General features: G+C 38.2%; 1 protein-coding gene across 4 annotated transcripts in view; it reads left to right on the forward strand.

Moving 5' to 3' along the window:
- SLC2A2 (solute carrier family 2 member 2) overlaps nt 1-23,056 on the forward strand; it is a 30,136-nt gene that overhangs the window by 1,435 nt on the left and 5,645 nt on the right. The window contains exons 2-9 of one of the 4 annotated variants that reach the window (XM_073897408.1): nt 1,670-1,705; nt 5,977-6,069; nt 9,138-9,400; nt 14,236-14,360; nt 17,415-17,530; nt 18,393-18,555; nt 19,050-19,237; nt 22,153-22,257. In XM_073897408.1, coding sequence (XP_073753509.1) covers nt 1,670-1,705; nt 5,977-6,069; nt 9,138-9,400; nt 14,236-14,360; nt 17,415-17,530; nt 18,393-18,555; nt 19,050-19,237; nt 22,153-22,257 — 1,089 coding nt within the window. Of the gene's footprint in view, nt 1-1,556; nt 1,706-5,954; nt 6,070-9,137; nt 9,401-14,235; nt 14,361-17,414; nt 17,531-18,392; nt 18,556-19,049; nt 19,238-22,152; nt 22,258-23,056 lie in introns of those variants that run through there. The other 3 variants (XM_073897401.1, XM_025869599.2, XM_073897411.1) reach the window with 3 other exon arrangements.

Genomic DNA, 23,056 nt, shown 5'->3' on the forward strand with positions numbered 1-23,056 from the left:
TTCCTATTATAGCCCAGGATAAAGCTAAAGTAGTCAGCATTTTAAAGGTGATATAAAGATAAATATTAAGTTAATAACTATACACATAGTATGTAGATTTGGCAAAAATAATAAAGGTAGTGTTCAAATAACTAAAGTTTATAAGAGACTGCAAAAGGGAAGGTAATATGCTTACCACAGTGTCTGACACATAGTAAATGCTCAAGCTTCATTTTGAACATCACTAAATTCCCTTTAGAAATTGTTGTAGGACTTTTCTTGAGAACCAAGGAATTGCCTAATAATGGAACCCAGAAATAATGAGAACTGATGTAAAGCACAATGTTTCAGCTTTGTAAAACTGCCCAGACTTTGAAAGAAGTGGGATAAGCATGGAACTGAGGGTTAGGACACCTGAGTTCTCACACTGAATATACCCAATAATGTACTAACTCAGACAAAGGACCTGAATTCAGTTTTTTTCAAGTGGAAAATGAAGAAATTAAACTAGAATCCTCTGTTCTCTAAGGTCCCTTTCAACATGAAAATTCTATGGCTTGAGAGGCCCCTGGAGTTTTCCAAAGTTGGGTGCAAGATCACCTTTAGGTTGGCATTTGGAGCCATGCAGTTTAGAGGAAAGACATCAGCTTCTCCTCCCTACCAGTCACTCTGTAGCTGCTGAAAATCTGCGTTTTTGCTTAGAAATGGGAGTTTAAGAACACCAGCTCTGGGTTCAAATGCTAGAATATCTGTTACTTACTAGCTGTATGGTATTGAGCATATCACTTAATCTTCTATAAGCCCTGGTTTCCTCACCTGTAAAATGGGGATAATTTCTTTTACATTGTAGTATTGTTGTGAAGATTTTTGGTGACATATGAAAAGTTGACAGGTGGTTGGTTGACAAGAGAGATAAATGATATGCTAATGTGATTAAAGATGCAATTGTTTTATAGCCCTTTCATTATTTATAGGAAGACCACATTAGTATCTTATTTAATCTTTATGATATCCATTTTTTGGCAAAGAAGCAGATTCAGGGATATTAAGGGCCTAGCTGGTAGTCTTCTAGGTTTTCTGAATTCCAAGTCTATTTGTTTTTTCTAACAAACCCCATCTAATTTCTAAGCCACAAAATAAATACCACATTTTGTTTTATGTTAGGGTTTAGCCACTTGCCCATTCTGTGTACTCCCACATTTATCCTGTGGCATATCTTTCATTGGATGTGGAACCTAGTTTCTCTAACTTAAAATTGTTAAGCTCTAAGTGGGGATAGTCTTTCTAAGAGTCAGGCTTAATATCTTGTTGCCTATGAAGAGATGAGAGACAAAGCTTGAAGATCTTCAGCCACTTTGTAGGTATATGGCTTTGGACAAGTTCCTCACCCTTTGTGTACTGGTTTTTCCGTATGTGACATGATAATAATAATTACTACCTACAGAGTTGTTGAAAGAACAGAGCCTGGACAAAGTAAGATCCTAAGTTCTCACTGTTTTCATTAGCTCCTATGTACCTATCCTCAGTCAACCTCTTGGATGCTAGATTAATGGATAGGATTGATGGGCTAATTCAGATTTAACAGTCTTCAGAAATTTCCCTTCTCATAAACAAAACTTTTCTGTCCAAGCCTAGTACCAAAATATATAGAAGATTGAATATAAATGTTATCTCTTTCATTTCACTACAGAAAAAGAAAAGATGGAAACCAAAGAGCCAGTTTAAGGTAAGGTTCAGAGAGGGAAATTAAACCTAAAAGTAAGAGAAAAAAAGAAACAAAGAAACAAAGAAAAAGAGAAAAAGAAAGAAGGAAGGAAGAAAAGAAGGAATCAAAGTTTCAGAGACTTCTATATTTGGGATTATCACTTTAGTTGGGAATTCAAGTGACCTTCTTAAAATTGATAACATTGTTCCTTACCTGACCAACTAGGTAAAATTTCTATCTTAGGAAGTTTAAGTGGGGAAACTGCAGCTCTGCCCCCTCAAGATGGCAAGACCAAAGCGAACTCTGAAAAAAGAAGCCAGTAAGACCAGAGGACAAGGACTTTAAGGACATTCTAAGATTTCTAAACATCTAAAACTTCTATTTCCTTCACAGTTCCTTTTTTCTGTTACTCCTATCACATGAGAAATTGTTCTTAGAGGCAGCCCCAGAATTGCTATAGTAATGACTTAGAACAATTTGATTAGAAAGTAATGAGACAGGAGCTCCAGAGAACTTAAGTCTTTGAAAATTAAATTTCATTTTTATCAAAGTAATGTGGAGCAGCTAACACTGTTGTGACTTAGAGTGTGTATTTGGAGTGGCAGGGGAGAGCCAATGGAGATTATGGGGAACCAAATCTGCTACGGCCACCACCTTCACCCCTAACTTCCATTTCCATAGCACCCCTGCTCACCATTGGCATGGTGACTAGTTGGATTGTTAAAATAAGAAGAAAGGAACTATATGATTGTCTGGTGGGGGCAGGAGAAGAGAGCCAGTAGAGAGCGGAAGCCCAGGGATGGAGTGGGAAGGGCAGTCACTAAGACACCAAGTGCTTGGACATTCTGCTACAGGAAGAAAAGGAGACACAGGGATGAAACTGGCCCTGGGCTTGGTGGTGGGAAGGCCATGAGGTTCTTCTTCAGCTGAGCTACAGAGGAGCAGTTGAGTAGCTTTTTCCCCTTAGTATTTTTGTACAGAAATGTCACAAAAGTTTTCTGTGGATAGATGAGGAAGGAGGGGATTTGTGTGGTGGGTAGTGGGAAAATGCACTTGAAACTGGTGGGTGTTGGTGAGTTGGCTTCAGCATCACACTTGGCAAATTCTATGAATATGTGTGCTCTTAGTTTTTTTTTTTATTTAGAAAGATTATATTCCTAGATTTTTAGATGTGCTTGACTTTTGAATGTCTGTTTCTGACCAATGAGAAATTCAAAATAACCAATTAGTTAAAAGCATAGGGTCTGAATCTAAATCATTATTGCACAAGTTACTGACTGTGAGACTGTAACCTAGTCTAGTTACCTATAAAATAGGGATACTGATAGTGCTGTCATGAGAAGTGTCCGTTACTTGGTCTCCAGGATGTGTAAATATGTTACCCTAAAAGGCAAAAAGGACTTTACAAATGTCATTAAGATTATGGACCTTGAGATAGGAAGATTAACCTGGATTATCCAGATAGGCCAAATCTAATCTCATAACTTCTTCAATGGGAAGAACTTTTCCGGGTATAGTCAGGATCAGAGAGATGCAATGTGAGGACCTGACTGGCCCATTTCTGGCTGTGAAGATAGAGAAAGGACACCACTAACCAAGGAATGTGGTGGCCTCTAAAGCTGGGAATGGCCCTCACTTTGCAGCCAGCACAAAAACACAGATCCTGGTCCTACAGCCATGAGGAACAGAATTCTACCATCAACCCAAATTTTCCCCAACAGCCTTCAGAAAGGAACACAGCCTGCCAACATCTTAATTTTAGTTATACCAGACTTCTGATGTACAAGAACTGTAAGATAACAAACTTGTGTTATATGTTATAGCTGCAAGAGAAAACTGATACAGTTAAAAGAGACAATCACATACAGCAAAAAATAGGCATGCAGTAGGCAGAAATATTCAGTATTAGGCCTTGAAGTTGTGTTTGCATTGCACCTAATATCAAACTGTCTAGATTGTAGTGACGGAGACTATCAGGGAAGTGGGTGGAAGCCTTGTCAAGGTGCCCTCTGGTCCCCTCATGGATGATGACGGTTACTTCCTACAAATAAAATGAAAGGATAAAATTCTCCATCCCTGGAAACAGCTGAAGGGGAAAAAGGATTTAAGGAGAAACCACCAAGTAAATGGAAGCCATTTTAGCTTTGGTTGCCTGAGGCACTAGGTATTAGATATCTAATTAAATATTAAAGGATAATTCAAAATCTCTGGTAATCCCATACCATGTAGCATATTGTGTGTGTGTATGTGCACACACACAAACCTGTGCACACAGGTACATTTTACAGTTAACATACTTTGAATTTATTTGTAATTATTTTATTATGTATATGCATATATGATTTATATCTCAATATATATAATGTATACTATATGATATATATATGCTTCTTTCAGGATATATATAGTATAGGATATATATGCTTCTTTTAGGATAATATAATATTATCATATCTTTGGAGAAAGTTTTAAGTCCTTTCTTAGGAAGGAAGGAAGGAAGTTGCTGGGAAGAAAAGCCTACAGAGGTGCCACCTGAAATTAATTCTGAATTAGTGGAAAAAGACAGAACAAACCTACAGATTCCCAATTCTCACCACAGAGATTCCAATCCAATAGTAGGTCTGGGGTGAATCCCAAGAAGCTACACCTGCAACAAGCTCTCCAATGAGGGTCTGGTTTTAGAACCCCAAGATTCCATAACTTCAAGGCTCTCAGGCTGGTTCTGTGATAATACTTTGTTGATGATGACACTGAAATTCCTAATCTCTGGCTTTATTAGGTAATGAGAGGACTTGGTTAATAAGCTACTTTTCATGCTGGAGTAGGGATTTACAATCATCCCCCTACTTAGAGAAAAACTGAAGATCCTACAGGAAAAGTGGTTTGGGTCATATACTCCCTAAACATCAGAGTGGGAACTAGAATTCATGTTGATATGACTCGTTCATTTGTTCAGTGAAGTTTCTACAATATCCCATGTTATTTATTTAAACATTTAAATTATGTAATTATACAGGAAATTATTTCCTTATAAAATGTCTGATAATATAAATAAAAGAAAGAATACTCGTTTATCCCCCTTCTCTAGTCTCACATTCTTCCTCAGTGGTCATCCTTTTGTTATCTGTTCTTCAAGAAAATATTCTGTGACTTACATACAACATGCGCAAATCAAAGAATGCTCAAGTTTAAGCCTTTTTAAAAATTAATGAGATGGGCGCCTGGGTGGCTCAGCTGGTTAAGCGACTGCCTTCGGCTCAGGTCATGATCCTGGAGTCGCTGGATCGAGTCCCACATCGGGCTCCCTGCTCGGCAGGGAGTCTGCTTCTCCCTCTGACCCTCTTCCCTCTCGTGCTCTCTGTCTCTCATTCTCTCTCTTTCAAATAAATAAAATCTTAAAAAAAATAAAAATTAGTGAGATTACACAGCTTCCTTTATCACTTAACAGTAAGTCAGTACAAAATGATCACATTACTCTAGCTTCAGCACAGCATGTTGTATGTATCATGATGTATTTGAATCTGGCCATTTTCCATTGAATGATATTTTGGTTCTTTTACGATTTTTGCTATCACACACACACACACACACACACACACACACAATGCTGCATCAAACATCCTAATATGAGATTCTATATGTATGATATGATTTCTCTAAGATGGTTAGACATGTAACTATGAGTTGAAGGGAATGAATGTTCTGTCCCTTTCTACACTGAGTTTTGTAGTTACATGGAGTTGGAAAGAAAATAACATCCTTCAATCCATAACTCTAGATTCAACTAGTTGCAAATCTTGGAAATTATCCTTACCTGGATATTGATGTCGTCATGATAAAGCCTGGCTGATGCCTCTTGTATGAGTTTTGAGGTGTTTTTGTACCATAACAATGCCCAGGAGAACTCCCTTTTTGTTACTGGTGTTTTTTTTACCTCTTCAAATGATATAAATTGACTGTTTTTATCACGGTGGTTTCCTTTAGTCAGCAGAAATTCTAGTCTTCAGACCTGATTTTAAATCATAAATATATGCATGGAAAAGGATGTTTCGTTCCTCTCTTGGAAGAAATTGTCCCAAACTTTTCTCAGCTTTAGCAGTGTAGGGCCCTCGATGAATGGCTCTTGCATTCTCGTATGAATGAAGTTGGGAGCATAGGGCACACTGTGAATGAGTATCAAGGAGCAAGAACCAGCCTGTAGAGCCTGTCAGAAGTCCAAGCTGCACACTGACACGATGGTAGGTAACTGAAGTTGCCTTGTGTTTCCCAGCCCTGTGTTTCATTCCCCACAGATCACCGGGACCTTGGTTTTCACTGTCTTCACTGCTGCACTGGGTTCCTTCCAGTTTGGATATGACATTGGTGTGATCAATGCACCTCAAGAGGCAAGTGACACATGTACAATTCAAATCTCTTATTGGCAATTTCTGTAAGTGACTGAAAGATCTGTGTTCCTCATACGCAGAGATAAAGTGTGCCCACATGGGGAACATAGGGTAATCCCAGCATTCTGTCAGGCACCACGTGCATGGTTTCAAAGCTGATAACTTGGCTTTGGCTCCTCAGTAACCCGCACAAAGAAAGGGCAATAAACAATTCTTGATCTCTGACTCTGCTGTTCTCTGAGCTCATAGAAAACTCCAGCCAGAATACCACGTGCCTACAGATGTTGTTTCAAAAAAACTTAAGAGCTTATTGCAACCTTTATTCAGAGCTCCCAGCCATATGTGAGTGAAAAAATGAATGACAAATGCTGGGGAATAAGAGGAAGCAATAGAAGGATTTATTTCATTTTATGCACAAGCTTTTACTGGGCACCAACTCACTGTGCATCAGGTGCTTTAACATATGTTCTCCCTAGTCTAACCTCCAAAAACCTTATTATGCCCAATCACAGGCCAGATGAAAGACTTTAGGAGCCCTAACACTAAGAAGGTCCTATCCTTCCCCCTAATTCTGTCCCTCCTAGCTAATCCAAAGTAAAATGATATATGACTGCTAAGTAATAGTCTGGAAGTTCTACAAAATTTGGATTTCTCCACGATAACTATTCGGATGGGTGTTTTTAAAAATAATACTGAATAATTTCTATCACGTGTCTCATTTATTTTGTGCAGCCCTACTCCAGTATACAATGAATAAACAGGAGGGGGATGTCATTTTCTCAGCTCCCACAGCCTGTTAAGTGGGGGACCTAGACTTCATTCCCTTTGGTCTAATTAAGGCTGGCAGGTCATTTAGGGAAGGATTGTCTTCTTCCTCTTCCTGTCACCAGTGCCAAGCACAATGATTAGCATAAAGGTGTTCAACAAAGTGGTTAGTTAGGAAAGAGAGGAAGAGAGGAGAGAAGCGGAGGGGGGGGGAGCAGTATAAAATGAAGGTCCAAGCATTTGTTAGGTGCCTTCTATGAATACATCATATTTCACCTTCTTCCCTTACAATGTTGCACTCCAAGGAAAATGTGTACTGACCACAGGCTATCACCTGAAAGCGTTGCTCCTTGGGCCAGAAGATGTGCTTTGGTTGGGTGCCACATATTATCATGAGTGTGGTGGTCTTGCTGTAGTTGAGAGATTTAGATAACAATGCTGGGGGTCACCACTTTTTTCTGTGGGTGATGACAACACGTGCCAGTTTAGCAGCCTTCTTGAAATTTGGTTCAGCATCACCGTAATTTAGAATCAGTAGAGTCTCTTTTTGTGGAAGACCTTTTCACATCCTATTTAAACCATCTTCTCCAGGGAAGGAGAGAGAAAATCAGGCTAAGGTTTCCCTTCCTTCAATCCAAGTCCTAGAGCCAGACTTGAAAATAGGGATCCCCCACTGGCATTGGGCTTCGTGTCCTCTCTAGAGCCCCTCTTTCTGTGTTTAACAAGCTGCTTAAACATCATTATAGAAGCATAGATGTTCAGCTTCATTTGTGTTTTTTGTTAGTGGAATGACATGTGGCATTAAGGGTATTTTAAAATCACACTTTTTCATGAGTATAAAAACTATACACACCTGTTACAGAAAGTATTTGGAACAAATCACCTATACTAATTCTACCACATAGAGCAAACAGCTGAGAACATTTCAGATCGTTCCTTCTAGCCTTTTTTCTATGCATATTATCCATGTAAAATGGTCTGCTAATGAGGTAAATGTCTTGGTCAGACTTCTTTTATCACAAGAGGATATCAGTCCGCTCCTTCACTCAGTTGATTTTACCACATAGGGCCTTGCCCATGACTGACAACCTAGAGCAGCTTCATTCCAAGTCCTTGTCAGAGGTCCTCCCACACCACTGAATAGTGACCAAATCAGCACTGAGAGGAAGGACAAGGAAAGAATCCCGAAGGCTGTGCCTTTACTCAATTATACTTTGGTAGGATCTTTGCCTCTTCTGAAACACAGGATAAACTATGGCTCTGTGAAATTTAATTTTGAGTTCTGTTCATTCTATTACATACTGAAATCTGTGAGGACACAGAGGAAGAAACTCCTTCAGGTATCAATCCCTTCTCAGGGGCCACTGAGTTATTTTTATCTTTATTTTTTATCAATATACATGATTGTTTTCCTCTCTTTGCACTGGCTTCTAGGAAGTTTACTGGTAAATTTATAGGATATTTCGGGCGCCTGGGTGGCTCAGATGGTTGGGCATCTGCCTTTGGCTCGGGTCGTGATCCCAGAGTCCTGGGATTGAGTTCCGCATCGGGCTCCCTGCTCCTTGGGAGCCTGCTTCTCCCTCTGCCTCTCTCTCTCTCTCTCTCTGTCTCTCATGAATAAATAAATAAAATCTTTTAAAACAATTATAGCATATTTCTAGCAAGGATACAGCACCTAGGGTTTATATTTTGTATACTAACTTTATTTTTGGCTTCATCTTATCTTTCCCAATCTTTTTTCTTACAGCCATTTTTATGCTTCTATTAGAAGAATATTTACATAAATCAATTTAAACCCTGCTGTGCAGAGGTAATATGGTGTGAAAATGTATCTTTTTGTCTGCAGAATATTTTCAATTTGAATAGATGCCTGCACTTAAAACTTGAAGAATTTTACATAAAAACCCAGATTTCTGGCTTCTTTTTTAAAAATTAAAGGTCACGCAATACTAGTCTCACATTTGCAGCTTCCTTCTTTAGGTGGGGCAAATGCTCTCCAGTGCTATAATCTTGCCTATTTGCTCTTATATTCTCAATAGTAGAGACAGTATTTCAGTCCTCTAGTTATCAAGGTTCTCCTTCACTTATTTGTTCCTGCCTAGTTCCTGTGGGCACTGGAATTTGCAACCTCTGTTTTGCAGGATATGGTCAACTGTAAGTAAATCTATCTGTGTTTGTATATAATACACATCATTGGGATGACCCTTTTAAACACCTAACAAACATTCTAAAGGAAAAACAAACAAAAGGTGTATAGAATATTTGAAATGTTGGAGCTATTTTTCTTTATTTTATTTCCTCAGGTAATAATATCCCATTATGAATACGTTTTGGGTATTCCAGTGAATGACCGAAAAGCTATCAACAACTATACTATCAACAGTACAAAGGAACTGCCCACAGTCCCATTCCTAGGAGATTCAATAACAACACCTTTGGTGGAGGAAGAGACTACAGCATCTACTAGCCTCGTCACCATGCTCTGGTCCTTGTCTGTGTCTAGCTTTGCAGTTGGTGGAATGATTGCATCATTTTTTGGTGGGTGGCTAGGGGATCGGCTTGGAAGGTAGGCAAGTTTCATAAATAAGCATAAACATGGAAACTTTAGTATTTGGGGTTTCTAAAACTTTGTTTAGAAAGAAATCCTCTTTCCTTTTGTGGAATAGTTTCAGAGTTGTTCTTTTCAATTCATGAACCTATGAATTAGGTTTTAGGACAAATAATGGAGAAAGCTGTTGCCCTAGTCTGCTTAATCATGGAGGCATTTATAGCAAAAGTGGGTTTGGTGTGTATTTCCACAGAACTGATTTGATTCTCTAAATTTGTTAGTTTTAAAACATATTGGGGTGCCTGGGTGACTCAGTCAGTTGGGTGTCTGACTCTTGATTTTGGTTTGGGTCATGATCTCAGGGTCCTGAGATCCATCCCCCACCCCCAAATCAGGCTCAGCGCTCAGTGGGGAGTCTGCTGGAGATACTTTCCCTCTCCCTCTGCCCCTCCCCCTGCTCACTCTTCCTCTCTCTCTTTCTCAAATAAATCTTTAAAAAACTAAAATAAAATAAAACATGTTAAGAAACCACTACATAAATGGTTAACTCAGGAACTCAATGGCAGAGCTAAGAGTGAAATTTTTAACCAGGAAATCCATTGTTTGCTTCACTAAATCACTCCATTTCTCAGACATCCAGTTTTTCATTTTCAAATTAGAATTTGGCATTTGGATCAGTCAAGTCCTAAGGGTCAAATCAATATTCCTAACTCCCAATTGCCCAATATACTTGGCATGGGTTTCTAGCTGTTGCTACTGCTCTCTCAAAACCCCAACCAGAGATGAAGCAAGTAGTGTCTCCACTTCTTTACCCTGGTTTTTATCAAGTGTGTTGGATTAAAAATGTCATAAAAAAAAAAACTCCCTGGAACTCCTTTACACTTAAATTTCATTCACTTAGTCATGTGACATACTAAAAATTGGGATTCCACCCCCACACACAGAGAGAGGAAATAAAATCAGAAAATCGAATGGGTTTTTTTTGGACTCATTTTCTGTTTTGAGGCCACCTTTTGTTTATTAATGATCTTTTTCTCTGATGATAAAAATAAATGTGCAAATATGGAAAATTTAGAAAATGCAAAAACCTCTAAAGATGTAAATGATAGAGGTAACTATTTTAGTAATTCTAGATTACAATTCATTTAGTTTTTAAATTCTTACTTTAAATTATAATTTTATCTCTCTCATTAAAATTCTGATAATTTCTTTCTCTTACACTGGAGATTTTATATAAGACTGTAAGAAGTTTTCTTAAACAATGAGCATCATTGGGGCACCTGGGTGGCTCAGTTAGTTAAGCATCTTGGCTCAGGTCATGACCCTGTCAGGCTCCCTGCTCAGCAGGGAGTCTGCTTCTCCCTCTGCCCCTCACCCCGCTGTCATGCTCTCTCTCACTCTCTCTGTCTCAAATAAATAAACAAAATCTTTAAAAAAATGAGTAGCATAATAACCCAAGTTTTATTCTTGTTCTTACTTGAAAGAACAAGTAAGAGTTGTAAGTAAGAGAAAGTAAGAGAAAGAACAAGTACCTCTTCCACCCCTAAAGAGAAAATTTAAGGGGTGCCTGGCTGGCTCAGTTGGTGGAGCCTGCGACTCTTGATCTTAGGATCGTGAGCTCAAGTCCCAAGTTGGGCGTGGAGCTTACTTAAAAAAAAAGAAGAAAGAAAAGAAAGAAAAGAAAGAAAGAAAGAAAGGAAGGAAGGAAGGAAGGAAGAAGAAAATGTAAGCCCTTGTTCTCATCTCATTTAGAAATGAGATTTTGACATGTCTAGTGATGTACTCTAAAGCATTTAATTCATGTCCTCGTGATGGATACAGGATGCACACCCTCTCAAGTCTTAGAATTTAGCATCAACAATGGTCATACCCCAAAACAATGTCAAATGATCATTTATCAAATGACTTCAGTAAACTAAAAGTGAGGCTTCTTCCAAGTATCAGTAGAAAAATGAATCTCCATAAATAGCAGCCACAAAATTAATAATTTTAACATCAGGGGTGCCTTCAGCTCAGGTCATGATCCCAGGGTCCTGGGATCGAGCCCTGCATTGGGCCCCCTGCTCCATGGGAAGCCTACTTCTCCCTCTCCCACTCCCCCTGCTTGTGTTCCCTCTCTCACTGTGTCTCTCTCTGTCAAATAAATAAATAAAATCTTAAAAAAATAAAAAATAATAATTTTCACATCAAAATTAGGACAAAAGAGTTCAGTCTCTCCTATAAAACTGTTTTCCTAGGAAGATTCATTGAGAAATGACATGATTTTCCTTATTGACCAGGTCATTGCTCCATCAATTAAAAATAAGTAAATAAAAGCTTATTTTTCCATTACTTCTTTAAAAAAAAAGTCTTTCCTTATAATTGTGTAATAAGCAATAAATGTCTGTGGCCACTGCTTTATAGATTTGGCTTCTCAGTCAATTTTTCCCGAAGTTGTGTACTTAAAATTTAATTACAATGACATGGTGGAGAAGACCATGGTCTGTGCAATCCACACTACTGTAAGTGAAGGAAGGTATACATAGCCTGCCTTTAAATGCATTCTTTCTTTTGTATAAAAAAATGGAACTCACTAAAATCAAGCATTAACCTTTGGTTTCACACAGATCAAGCCCCAGCTCTAACATTTAATAGTTGTGTGAAAATGAGCAAGTCACTTAGGTTCTCTAAGATGTTTCCCCATCCATCTACAATGTAGGAAAAAATAATACCTAACTCATGGCATTATTGTGAGAATTACATGAGAGCACAGACAGAGGATTTATCACAATGCCTAGCACACAGTAAGCAGGCACTGAATGTAGCCTTACTTTGATGCTGATGCTGATGAAGACAATGATCATGACAGTGTTAAACCCTATGCTAACAGGAGTATTTAGAGCAAAATTTAAAGAAATATACTTAGAAATATAGTTCTTTCTCCCTGATTCAGTGATTTCATGTATTTTTGGATTCTTTATTCTTGGCCATTTCTCATATCTGAGCAGAAGTTAAAATCCTTTAAGTTGTACAAAGTGCTCTAGCACCCATTGATGATAAGGAAGAGGGACTTTAGAGCAATCTGGCATCAAATATACTTTCAAGCTATCTCTTTTAAGAGTTTGTCTCCCTAACAGAATATATACTACTAGCCAGCTAGTAACAATTTCTTAAGGTAAATTACTGAATTTGTTTGCCCTCTGAACTTGAGTAGAGAAAAAGCACTTGAGAGAGAAATAGCCCTGTCTTTTCCTGCTCCGCAGCTCTGAAACTGACCAGCTCTAAATCACTGTTTCCCCTCCCTTTGAGTAGTTGACATTTTCCTATGTTGGTCTTCTATTACTGCTCTAATGAGTTACCATAAACAGTGGCTGAAAACAAGTTATTTTCTTATAGTTTGGGAGGTCAGAAGCTCAAATTCAGTTTCATTTGGCTGAAGCCAAGATGACAGCAGGGCTGGTTCCTTCTGCAGTTTCTGAAGGAAGAACCCATTTCCTTGCCCTTTTCCAGCTTCCGGTGGTCACGATATTGCTTGGCTTGTGGCCCCTCCCTTCAATCTTCAAAGTACATTACTCCAATCGTATTTCTGCCATTACATTATCTTCTCCTCCGCCCTCCTCTTAGAAGAATACTTGTGATTCCATCACTGGGCCCACCAGGATAATCCAAGATAATCTCTTTATCTCAAAACTGTTAATTTAATCACATCTGCAAAATCCCTTTTATTATATAAGGTAATGTATTCCCAGAGTCTGAGGATTAGGATGTGGACTCTTATGGGATATTATTAAGCCTATCACATACTTGTTGGGCAATCATTGCAGTATAAGACTATATAATTTTACTCTCCAGGAAAAAAAAATCTGTCTGGCATTAAAGATACTTGCTTAGAAAAAGCTCAGCTATTCAAGTTTGAAACACTGACACAGAACATAACAAGATGCTTACATTTCTTTGTGGCACAAATATTTCCACACCTGTCCATTCAGATTCTTTTACTGGCCTTATCATCATCTATTGAACTTTAAAGGTTTTTGTGCCCCACTTTCCCATTTAATAGGAATAAAAGTATCAGATATCTGCAAATGTTGTTAATTTTCACAGGATTAATTTTGAAAATGATGTTTTTTTGCTATTGTCAGCTTTATTACATATTTTACGTTGGTTGACATTAATTCATAGGTTCTGCAAATATGATGACATGCAATGTTAAAATAAGAATAATTATAATTCTCTATGATAAAACACTTAAAATTTAACTTTGAAAGTTCCTTACATCATCTACATCAACTAAAAACTTGCACCATTAAGAATGAAAGAAAGAAGGGGGGGGAGAAAGAAAGGAGAGGAAAGGAGGGAAGAAGGGAGGGAAGGAAGGAAGAAGGAAGGAAGGAAGGAAGGAAGGAAGGAAGGAAGGAAGGAAGGAAGGAAGGAAAAAAGAGAAGAGAAGGAAGAAAGAGGGGAAAGAAAGAGGAGGTAATAGGTTACAACTAGTGTTGAATGTAGCTATCACCAGACAATTATTACTTAAAACAAGCAACTTGTAGAAAACTTAACTAGTTAACTGAAAAAGTTTCAGAAGTGTTATCTTAAATCAAACCAGTCAGTCACCAACACAACTGAATCATCTCTATTAAAATGTGGAGATCACATGCATGAAACCCAGATTTTTTCATTATAAAACATTATTTACTGTTAATGCTTTAGTCCACAGATAAGTCAAACTAGCAATCATGGTTTAAAATTCCCCAACTAACTTTTTTAGAAAAATTAAAATAACTGCTCTTAAGTAAATATCTTAGCATACTCCGAAAGCAAATAATTTTATCAAATTTTGATGCTGAATTTGTAATTCTTGCTTTTTAAAATTTCAGAATCAAAGCCATGTTGGTAGCAAACATTCTCTCATTAGTTGGAGCTCTCTTGATGGGGTTTTCAAAACTGGGACCATCTCACATTCTTATAATTTCAGGAAGAAGCATATCAGGACTCTACTGTGGTAAGTCATCCATGCACACATGCGTGCACATATGCGTGTGCGTGCGCACGCACGCACACACACACACACATACACACTTGTCTTAAAATCATTCTGAAGGCAGATATGGTAACATGCAGGGAAGTTTTCAAGCCGGAGGTGGTATCATGAAAGGGAAAGGCAATAGCATAAAATTGAAGTCCTGAGTCAGGGAGGTTTGGGACCCATAAGTGGGAGTTGTGAAACTATCTTCTTGCTCATGGCAATTTCCAGTGGTATAATCGAAGATAAATTATTTAACTCATAGCTTCCTGATCTGTTAAATGAAGGAGATAGTATGTACGATGTAGGGCACTTGTAAGAATACATGTAAAATATTCAGCAAAGAATCTGCCTATAGTAAGCTGCCGAGAAAAGCCAGCTGTTGTGATTGCTCCTGCTCTGCAGTAGACAATGGCACACTGCTACATCCAGAACCTCCAACTTGGCTCTTATGGCCTACTTGGCCACCTAGGTCTCTGTCTCTCCTTTCTGGAAAGACCTTGACACCCAAGCCCATCTCTCAGACCACATTCCCTTAATGGTTGGATTTCAGATGTGGCTGGGTGAAGCATTACAGTGGCAGTGACCGCAGGGAGAGGGAGTCAGGCAGGGGCAGCTGGTAGAGGAGTTCATAATGGACAAATGATGCGCCCCTTGCGAACCTCACATCTGAATATCTGGAATCACTAGTTCTTGGGAAGGGAAGGAGGAAGGGAGGGAGGGAGGGAGGGAAAGAAGGAAGGGATTGAGCCCCTCATCGGCTCCGTGCTCTGCGGAAAGCATGCTTCTCCCTCTCCCAGTCCCCCTGCTTGTGTTCCCTCTCTCACTGTGTCTCTCTCTGTCAAATAAATAAATACAATCTTTTTATTTATTTTCAAACTTTTCAAAGTTTTGGAAGTTTCAAACTTTCAGAAGCAAATTTAATCAGCAGAGGTCTGAACAAAGGGAGGATCACTTCATCTCTAAAATAGCCAAATCTTTAGCTTCTCAATGCCAGTGAAGCCCTGATTCTGATGGTTTGGAGTCAAGGTTTTAACCCATTGTCCCAAATCATAGAGCTGTCTTTCAAAGCACTAATATCCACTGGGGCCAGGGGAGGGTGCAAGAGCACAAAATGATGTATAAAATGTTTATAGTTTTTACTTGCAAAGAGAAAAGACTATAGCTTCATGTGTCTTCAATGATCCCCTGAAACAAAAGTCCAAAATACCCACAAGTTAATAACTTAATTAAAAGTCTCTTTTCATTGTTTTCAATGTTAATACAAATAGCTGAAAGTTAGGATAGCTTTATCAAGGTGAAGAGGCAACCCACATGTGGAGAGATTTAGATTCAGAATGAATTAATTCTGGCACTGTCTCTGCCTGGCCTTAGATATATTAACTGGATGTTCTGTAAAATGCAAAGAATAACATTATCAAGGAGTTCCAAATCATGATTCTTCTTTCTTCTTTCTCCATTTTAAAAAATACAGTATGAAAAAAAATCACGAATATTTTTGGGAAAATTGAAAAATGCTATAAACATTGTGGAGCAACCTATCACTAGCATAGCCAAGTAACTTGTACTCCCCAATTATCTTTTAAAATTATGCCTGGTCCTGTTCTGAGCATTAAAATTGCTAAAAATTATAGGAAATATATTTTGACTTTAAATTTGTGTGAACTCAGACCTGTGAGCTTATCTACATTATTATGTTCTTGAGCTACAATAGGAGGTATTACACAGAGAGTACAGCCTGGAAAAGGGACAAATAAATGGGCTTTATTTTTTTTAAGATTTTATTTATTTATTTGACAGAGAGAGACACAATGAGAGAGGGAACACAAGCGGGGGAGTGGGAGAGGGAGACGCAGGCTCCCCACTGAGCAGGGAGCCCAATGTGGGGCTCGATCCCAGGACCCTGGGATCATGACCAGAGCCGAAGGCAGATGCTTAACGACTGAGCCACCCAGGCGCCCTAAATGGGCTTTTTCTTATTTAAGTTCAATAGACCACACATTAGAGTCACATGTAAATGTCAGCCAAAATTCAGATGCCATATCAATCATGCAACTGTTCATGAGAGATATTAAGAACAATTTAAAGCATTAAAAACATATTGAAAGAGTTCCCAAATTCATCTTTTACACAAAACCATATATTTTCATTTTATAGACAAACTCGCTAAGAGGAAGACTCTAACAAGTCTTATTTTTAAATTCTCAAGAAAACGCTAAACATTGCATTCAACCTTGCTTGTTGATAGTTTCTAACCTTTTTATGCACTCAGCAAATGGCTGGATACTCCACCATTTCCAACGACTGAGTACATCTGTGTTTAAGAAAGCTATAGAAGGCAGAATTGCCTAGGGCTTTTCAATTTTTTGGTATTCCTTTCAGCACCAAAATCTTTTCTGAAGCCCATTGTTAGGAGAGAATAAAGAAGAAGCTGGGTTGCTCTGGGTGGAGTAATTGAGGGAAGAGCCCCTGAATTCCTTAACCTCTTCCACCTGTCCACACCTCCCTCACCACTTTAACAGTGATCTTGAGGTACTTCCACATTGTGGAGACTCAGGGCTTGTAGTTCTCATGCTAAAGCTCTATTGCACTATGATCTTGGATAAACTGTTTCTCACCTCTGTCAAGTAAAAGATTGGCCTAGATATGTTCTAATTTCCTTTAATACTATGAGTTTAGATCAAGAATATTATTAAAGCATTCTTCAAGTCTCTTTTCTGAAGACAACTTGAGGCATTATGATGTAAAGTCAATTTTAACAAGGCTTTAACTAAATAAGGCAATACTATGAATAATTGCCAAATCCATGACTAACCATTTCTTTCTATTCCTATATCCAACTACAACTTCAATTGAGTCTTATCAACAAATATTCTTTGCATAAACTGTGTCTATGACTGGGGACAACGGGCCTTCCAACAGACTCTGAAAGGACCTTTTAGTCAGGATATTGACTATACTTACTTAAACCAAATTATTGTTATTGAGATAGTCCTGGCTGCACTTTCACATTTATGTTCATGTTTTATGCAGGACTAATTTCAGGCTTGGTTCCAATGTACATTGGTGAAATTGCTCCAACCACACTCAGGGGTGCTCTTGGCACACTTCACCAGCTGGCCATTGTCACGGGCATTCTTATTAGTCAGGTAAAAACTCCCATCCCCTACTTCACCCATCCTCTACTTTATCCAGCTTCTCCCTCCCTCATAAACCAACACAGCGGAAAAAACTAGTTCCACCATTGGGAGTGAGGATGCTGTAGAGACTTAGGCTTTTTAGCTCAAAGCTAAATTATTACTGCTCCACTCACTTCTCCCCTTGGATCTGTGGTATGGTTGGCACTAGAGATGACCCAACATGCCAGGTCTTGAACTTTTGTAGCTAGTCTAGAATTAAATTATTCTGTTCAGATTTCAAAGAATTGGAAACTTCACATTTTTAACTGCTGGATTTCCTTTGTTTTGAGCATCTTACCTGAACAATTAATATGTGTATATTTACCATAGCAGTTTTTTGTTCAGCTGGCTCTATCCTCCCCTTCCATCCCATGGACTCAGAGTCCTCAGAACCCCTAATTTAGGATTATCCAGAGGGTAAACCACTGCAATAAGGATGATAAATCTGGGTCTTATTATAATAATTATTCTATCTATATAATCCCATTTTATTTTTCTGGGTAATCTAAGGAGAAATTTTTTAGGGTCCAAAGTTACACATGATTTTTGGGGTTGCTTTAGATGTCAAATGTGTTCTTAAAAGTTTGGTTGTTTCCCATCCTAAATGGCCCATATGCGTTAATGAAAACAAATTTAAGTGAACTCTTTGTAAAACAAATAGTCCCAAATTTAGTTAAGTAATACACACTAGTAATAGTTTCTGCTTTGGGCATACTTGAATCAAAGTTGTCAGGGATTACTATTAAATAACCAACGTACTTTTTCAACAAATGGTTACAGAAGGCAAACCCAAAGTGTTGTGCAGTTGCCATGCTTCCTCCTGCCTTTTCAGATTGTTGGCCTCAACTTTATCCTGGGCAATCATGAGCGGTGGCATATCCTGCTTGGTTTGTCTGCTGTGCGAGCCATCATCCAGTCTCTGCTGCTCTTCTTCTGTCCAGAAAGCCCCAGGTACCTTTACATCAAGTTGGATGAAGAAGTCAAAGCAAAGAAAAGTAAGCCTGTGGATGGTTTTCTTTCTTCCTATTGTTTTGGAACTATCAGCTAATGAAAAACAGTGTGCAAGAATGTTTACTGGTCAAGTTGGTATGAGCGCTTTCCAAATGAAGTTAATGATTACATGTAAGAAGAATGTGCAAGATCACTTCAATATGACTCACACATGCCATTTCAAACCCATAAACACTTGATCCCAAATGGGAAACCCATGTGCAAGGGATTGGACTCAACCAGAGGCTTCTAAAAGAACTTTACCTGCATTATGCTTCTATGGTAACAAAGATCATAGTTTTCTTTGTCATTAGATAAAGCCAAATGTTTTTCTCAAAATTTAAAAACAGGATTTAATTTAACAAAAAGAATTGCCAACACTCACGCTGTAAAGCAATAGAAAGGGCTATGCAGAACTATAGCTCTTTCATTAACATAATAAAAATAAATTTGCTTTTCTTTTGACCTGAGTTTATCAATCTGATCATTTTGTGGGCAGGCCTGAAAAGACTCAGAGGAGGTATTGATGTCACCAAAGACATCAATGAGATGAGAAAGGAAAAGGAAGAAGCATCCAGTGAACAGAAAGTCTCCATAATTCAGCTCTTCACCAACTCTAGCTACCGACAGCCTATTCTAGTTGCACTGATGCTGCATGTGGCTCAGCAATTTTCTGGAATCAATGGGGTAAGTTTAAGAATACTCTTTAACTCCCTAAAATAGGGAAAGAAAGGGGTATAAATTTTTTTTGTATTAGAATTTCTTGAGTTATTTATTTACTTCGTTAGTTCAGTTAGCCACTGTATAGTACATCATTAGTTTTTGATGTAGTGTTCAATGATTCATTAGTTACGTATAATATCCAGAAATCAGAGAGGGAGATGAACCATAAGAGACTCTGGACCCTGGGAAAGGGGTATAAATTTAAATAACTAAAGGCATTTTAAAATGTTGACATCATGTTTTACTACAATAAACATATACTGAGCATTAATTTTCTTTGTTTTGCCTCATCTGCTTTCTAAAATTGGATTCGAATTTTTAAAAAATGTCAACAATCAATGACACTGTGTCTATTAAGATGGAAGGTAAAAAGCAAAAATCATAATTAATACAAAAGGGGGAAAAGGAGAATAATTATACCAAAAAAAAAAAAACCCCTTAAATTAAGGGGCTTCTAGAGTTGAATAGCAAATTTAGGATTCCTGATAGTCCAGGCAAAAGGAGTCCATGGTTCCCTTTATCTATGTATCTTTATTATTTTTTATAAAGATTTTCTTTCTTTTAGACAGAGAGAGAGCATGGAGGGGGCAGAAGGAGAGGGACAAGGAGGCTGTTGAGCAGGGAGCCCGACGCGGGGCTCAATCCTAGGACCCTGAGATCATGACCTAAGCTGAAGGCAGACGCATAATCCACTGAGCCACCCAGGCACCCACCTCCCTTTACCTATTTAAGTGAAGTATACCAGGGGCACCTGGGTGGCTCAGTTGGTTGAGCATCAGACTCTTGATCTTGATCTTGGGACTGTGGATTCAGGCCCTACGCTGGTCTCTGTGTTGGGCTCTGCACTGGGTGTGAAACCTACTTATAAACAAACAAACAAACAAACAAACAAAACAAAACAAAATCAAACCAAATGGCCAGGTGCAAAGAAGTTTCCAGCCATGCAAGAAATTTTCATTCTAGGGGTGCCTGAGTGGCTCAGTCATTAAGCATCTGCCTTTGGACTCCCTGCTTGGCAGGAAGCCTGCTTCTCCCTCTCCCATTCCCCCTGCTTGTGCTCCCTCTCTTTCTGTATCTCTCTCTGTCAAATAAATAAATAAAGTCTTTAAAAAAAAAGAAAAGAAATTTTCACTCTATTTGGGGAGCCAGCATACAAAAGAAACAATAGTGTGAACTGGCATGACATTGGTGAATGAGGGCAGTAGACAAGACATCATTAAGAAACATACTGAATGTTAAACTAGCTAGTTTTTAGGTTTTGAACTGAAATCACCGCATTACACAGACTAAAACTGTTCTACTGGCAATTAGCTACTAGAAGAAAAAAAGTAAGCATTTGCTAAAAAAAATAGATTTAAAAAATCACTTATCCTCTTTTACTGCTGTTAAAAATGTGGTTTGGGCTTCCCCTATTATGAGCTAATTACAGATCCACAAGGGGGTGGCTTGTGGATGGGCAGAGTCTTGGGAGAGGTAAAGAAAGTAATTCTCATCTGTTGAGACAAAAGGAGACCTGGACCTCACTCAACAAGGTGAATACTGCTCTTCTGTCATCTCTATCCTCCTTTAATCTAATACTCTATATAACTTTGGGGTTTGGAGACCAAATTTGTATCCATTTTCTCAGCTCTGCCTGTATATCCAAAGGAACAATACTTAGTCTTTCTGAACCTCCCTGCTTTAGCTACTATCCCAGTGCCTGACTTAGAGGCATCCAGGAGATGTTGAACTGAGGCTGTTGGGCAGCCTAAAAATGTGGGATAGTGTGCAGTGTGCCATAAGCTACTCCTCTCTGAGCACAGTCTGTACCGTCCTTCTCCGTTAGCCCTATCTGCAGGAGGAGGTGCCAGCAACAGGACGTGTTAAATGGGGAAGGAATGAGAGAGGATGAGAGAATGACAGAATGGCCTTAAAAAGACCATTATAAACGTAAAAACATAATTAATAATAAAGGCCATTAGAGAGATTTTGAAGATTTCTCCATGTCTACGGAGATTAGTGAAAAATTTTGGATTAAAAGCAATAGCAACCAGAATTCTTATACATGCTGGCAAGAGTGTCAATTGACACAACTTTTCTGGAAAACCACTTGCCATATCTATCAAAACTGAGCATATGCATACACTATGATCTAGTAATTCTATTCCTAGATGTAAATGTGTACATATTTCACCACAAGGATTATACTAGGATGTTCATAACAGCACCTTTCATATTCACCCAAATGACAACTACCTAAATACCCATCAGTAGTAGATTGGATAATAGTGGTATATTAATACAAAAAAATGCTAAGCAATGAAAACGAACAGTGTACAAATACACACAACTATATAGATAATTCTCACAAAGGTAATGTCGAAGCCAGATACCAAATAATTCACACTGTGTGGTTCCATTTATAGCAAGTACAAAACTAGGCAAAATTTATTATGATGTTAGAGGTTGAAGAGCTTCCTTGGAAAAATAGGGGGATATTCTGGAGGGTTCTGAAAGACTGGAAATTATTTATTTCTTGATCTGTGTGCTGGTTACACAGGTGTGTTCAGTTTGTAAAAATTAATCCGTATACTTATGTTGTGTGTACTTTCTTGTATGTATTTTATACCTTAACAAAAAGTTTAAAAATTAAAAAATACATATCAAGATAATGCAGACTCAGAGTTTTCAGCTAAATTTAAGAAGAACTTTAATCACAAGTTTCAAACACTAAAGGTTGATAGTGGTTTCTCATTGCCTGGACAGATAAAATGTTTAGGGCATTCTAGGGACCATGGTTCCATAGAAACTACTAAAAATAAACAACCTAAAATATTTCTTGCTTTCAAGCTACCAGTGCTAGGATTCTTGATTAAAGCTAAATTGTTATTACTTTACAGATCTTTTACTACTCAACCAGCATTTTTCAGACAGCTGGAATCAGCCAACCTGTTTATGCAACCATTGGAGTTGGTGCCATCAACATGGTTTTCACTGCTCTTTCTGTGAGTTAATACCCTAGATAAAATAGGCTACTTGTTCCTCAGTTCAGAAATGGGGGAGAGGGGTACCTTGTGACCTAAAAGCAACCAGTGTTTTATTGCTCATATGTATGGGGTGTATAGAACCAAGTGGGTCACGGGAAGAGTCCTATATGCAAATAGCAAACTACTAGGCATGGCTGAACAAGTGGATCACTGGTTGTCCCCATTTGCTAGGATGCCATTTAGTCACTCATTTGTGAATTAATAACTTACTTGGGGGCACAGAGGACTTCTTCCTTGTGTAAATAGATGGATTCCTTTTCCTTTGCTCTGTACTTGAATCTGTTGGGATCAGGTGACTACTTGTCATTCCTATCAATATTGGGTCTTCTACCTAGTTTCCTCTCTTTCCATGGTTGAAATCCTTTTTTTATCCTGATGTCTTGGCAAAAACACTTTTAAAAAAAATAAAGTCTTCTGTAACATATCTATGCCCATGACAGGGTTAAACAGACTCAGCAAATTCTTATGATATTAGGTTAATGGACAGAGCTTCCAGATAGCTCACAAGGCCATAACTTCTGATGCTGCATTAAAGTGTGTGTGATATTATGAGATGGAGTAGAAGTGGTATAATTTGAAATGTTATTAGTTTTGAAATGTTATTTTTTTTCTGACAAGGGGAAAAGTCATATAGTCTTTTCAAGACTGAATACCTTATATAATGAATGATTCAGTATCTTGACAATATTTAACATAAATAATCTAAGAATTAAAGTAAACAAACAACACAAAAAAAAAAAACCCTAAAACTTCCCAA

Source organism: Callorhinus ursinus, unplaced genomic scaffold, assembly GCF_003265705.2.
Source record: "Callorhinus ursinus isolate GAN/ISIS: 27379988/994484 unplaced genomic scaffold, GSC_fseal_2.0 scaffold1, whole genome shotgun sequence".
In the NCBI taxonomy this organism is placed as follows: Eukaryota; Metazoa; Chordata; class Mammalia; order Carnivora; family Otariidae; genus Callorhinus; species Callorhinus ursinus.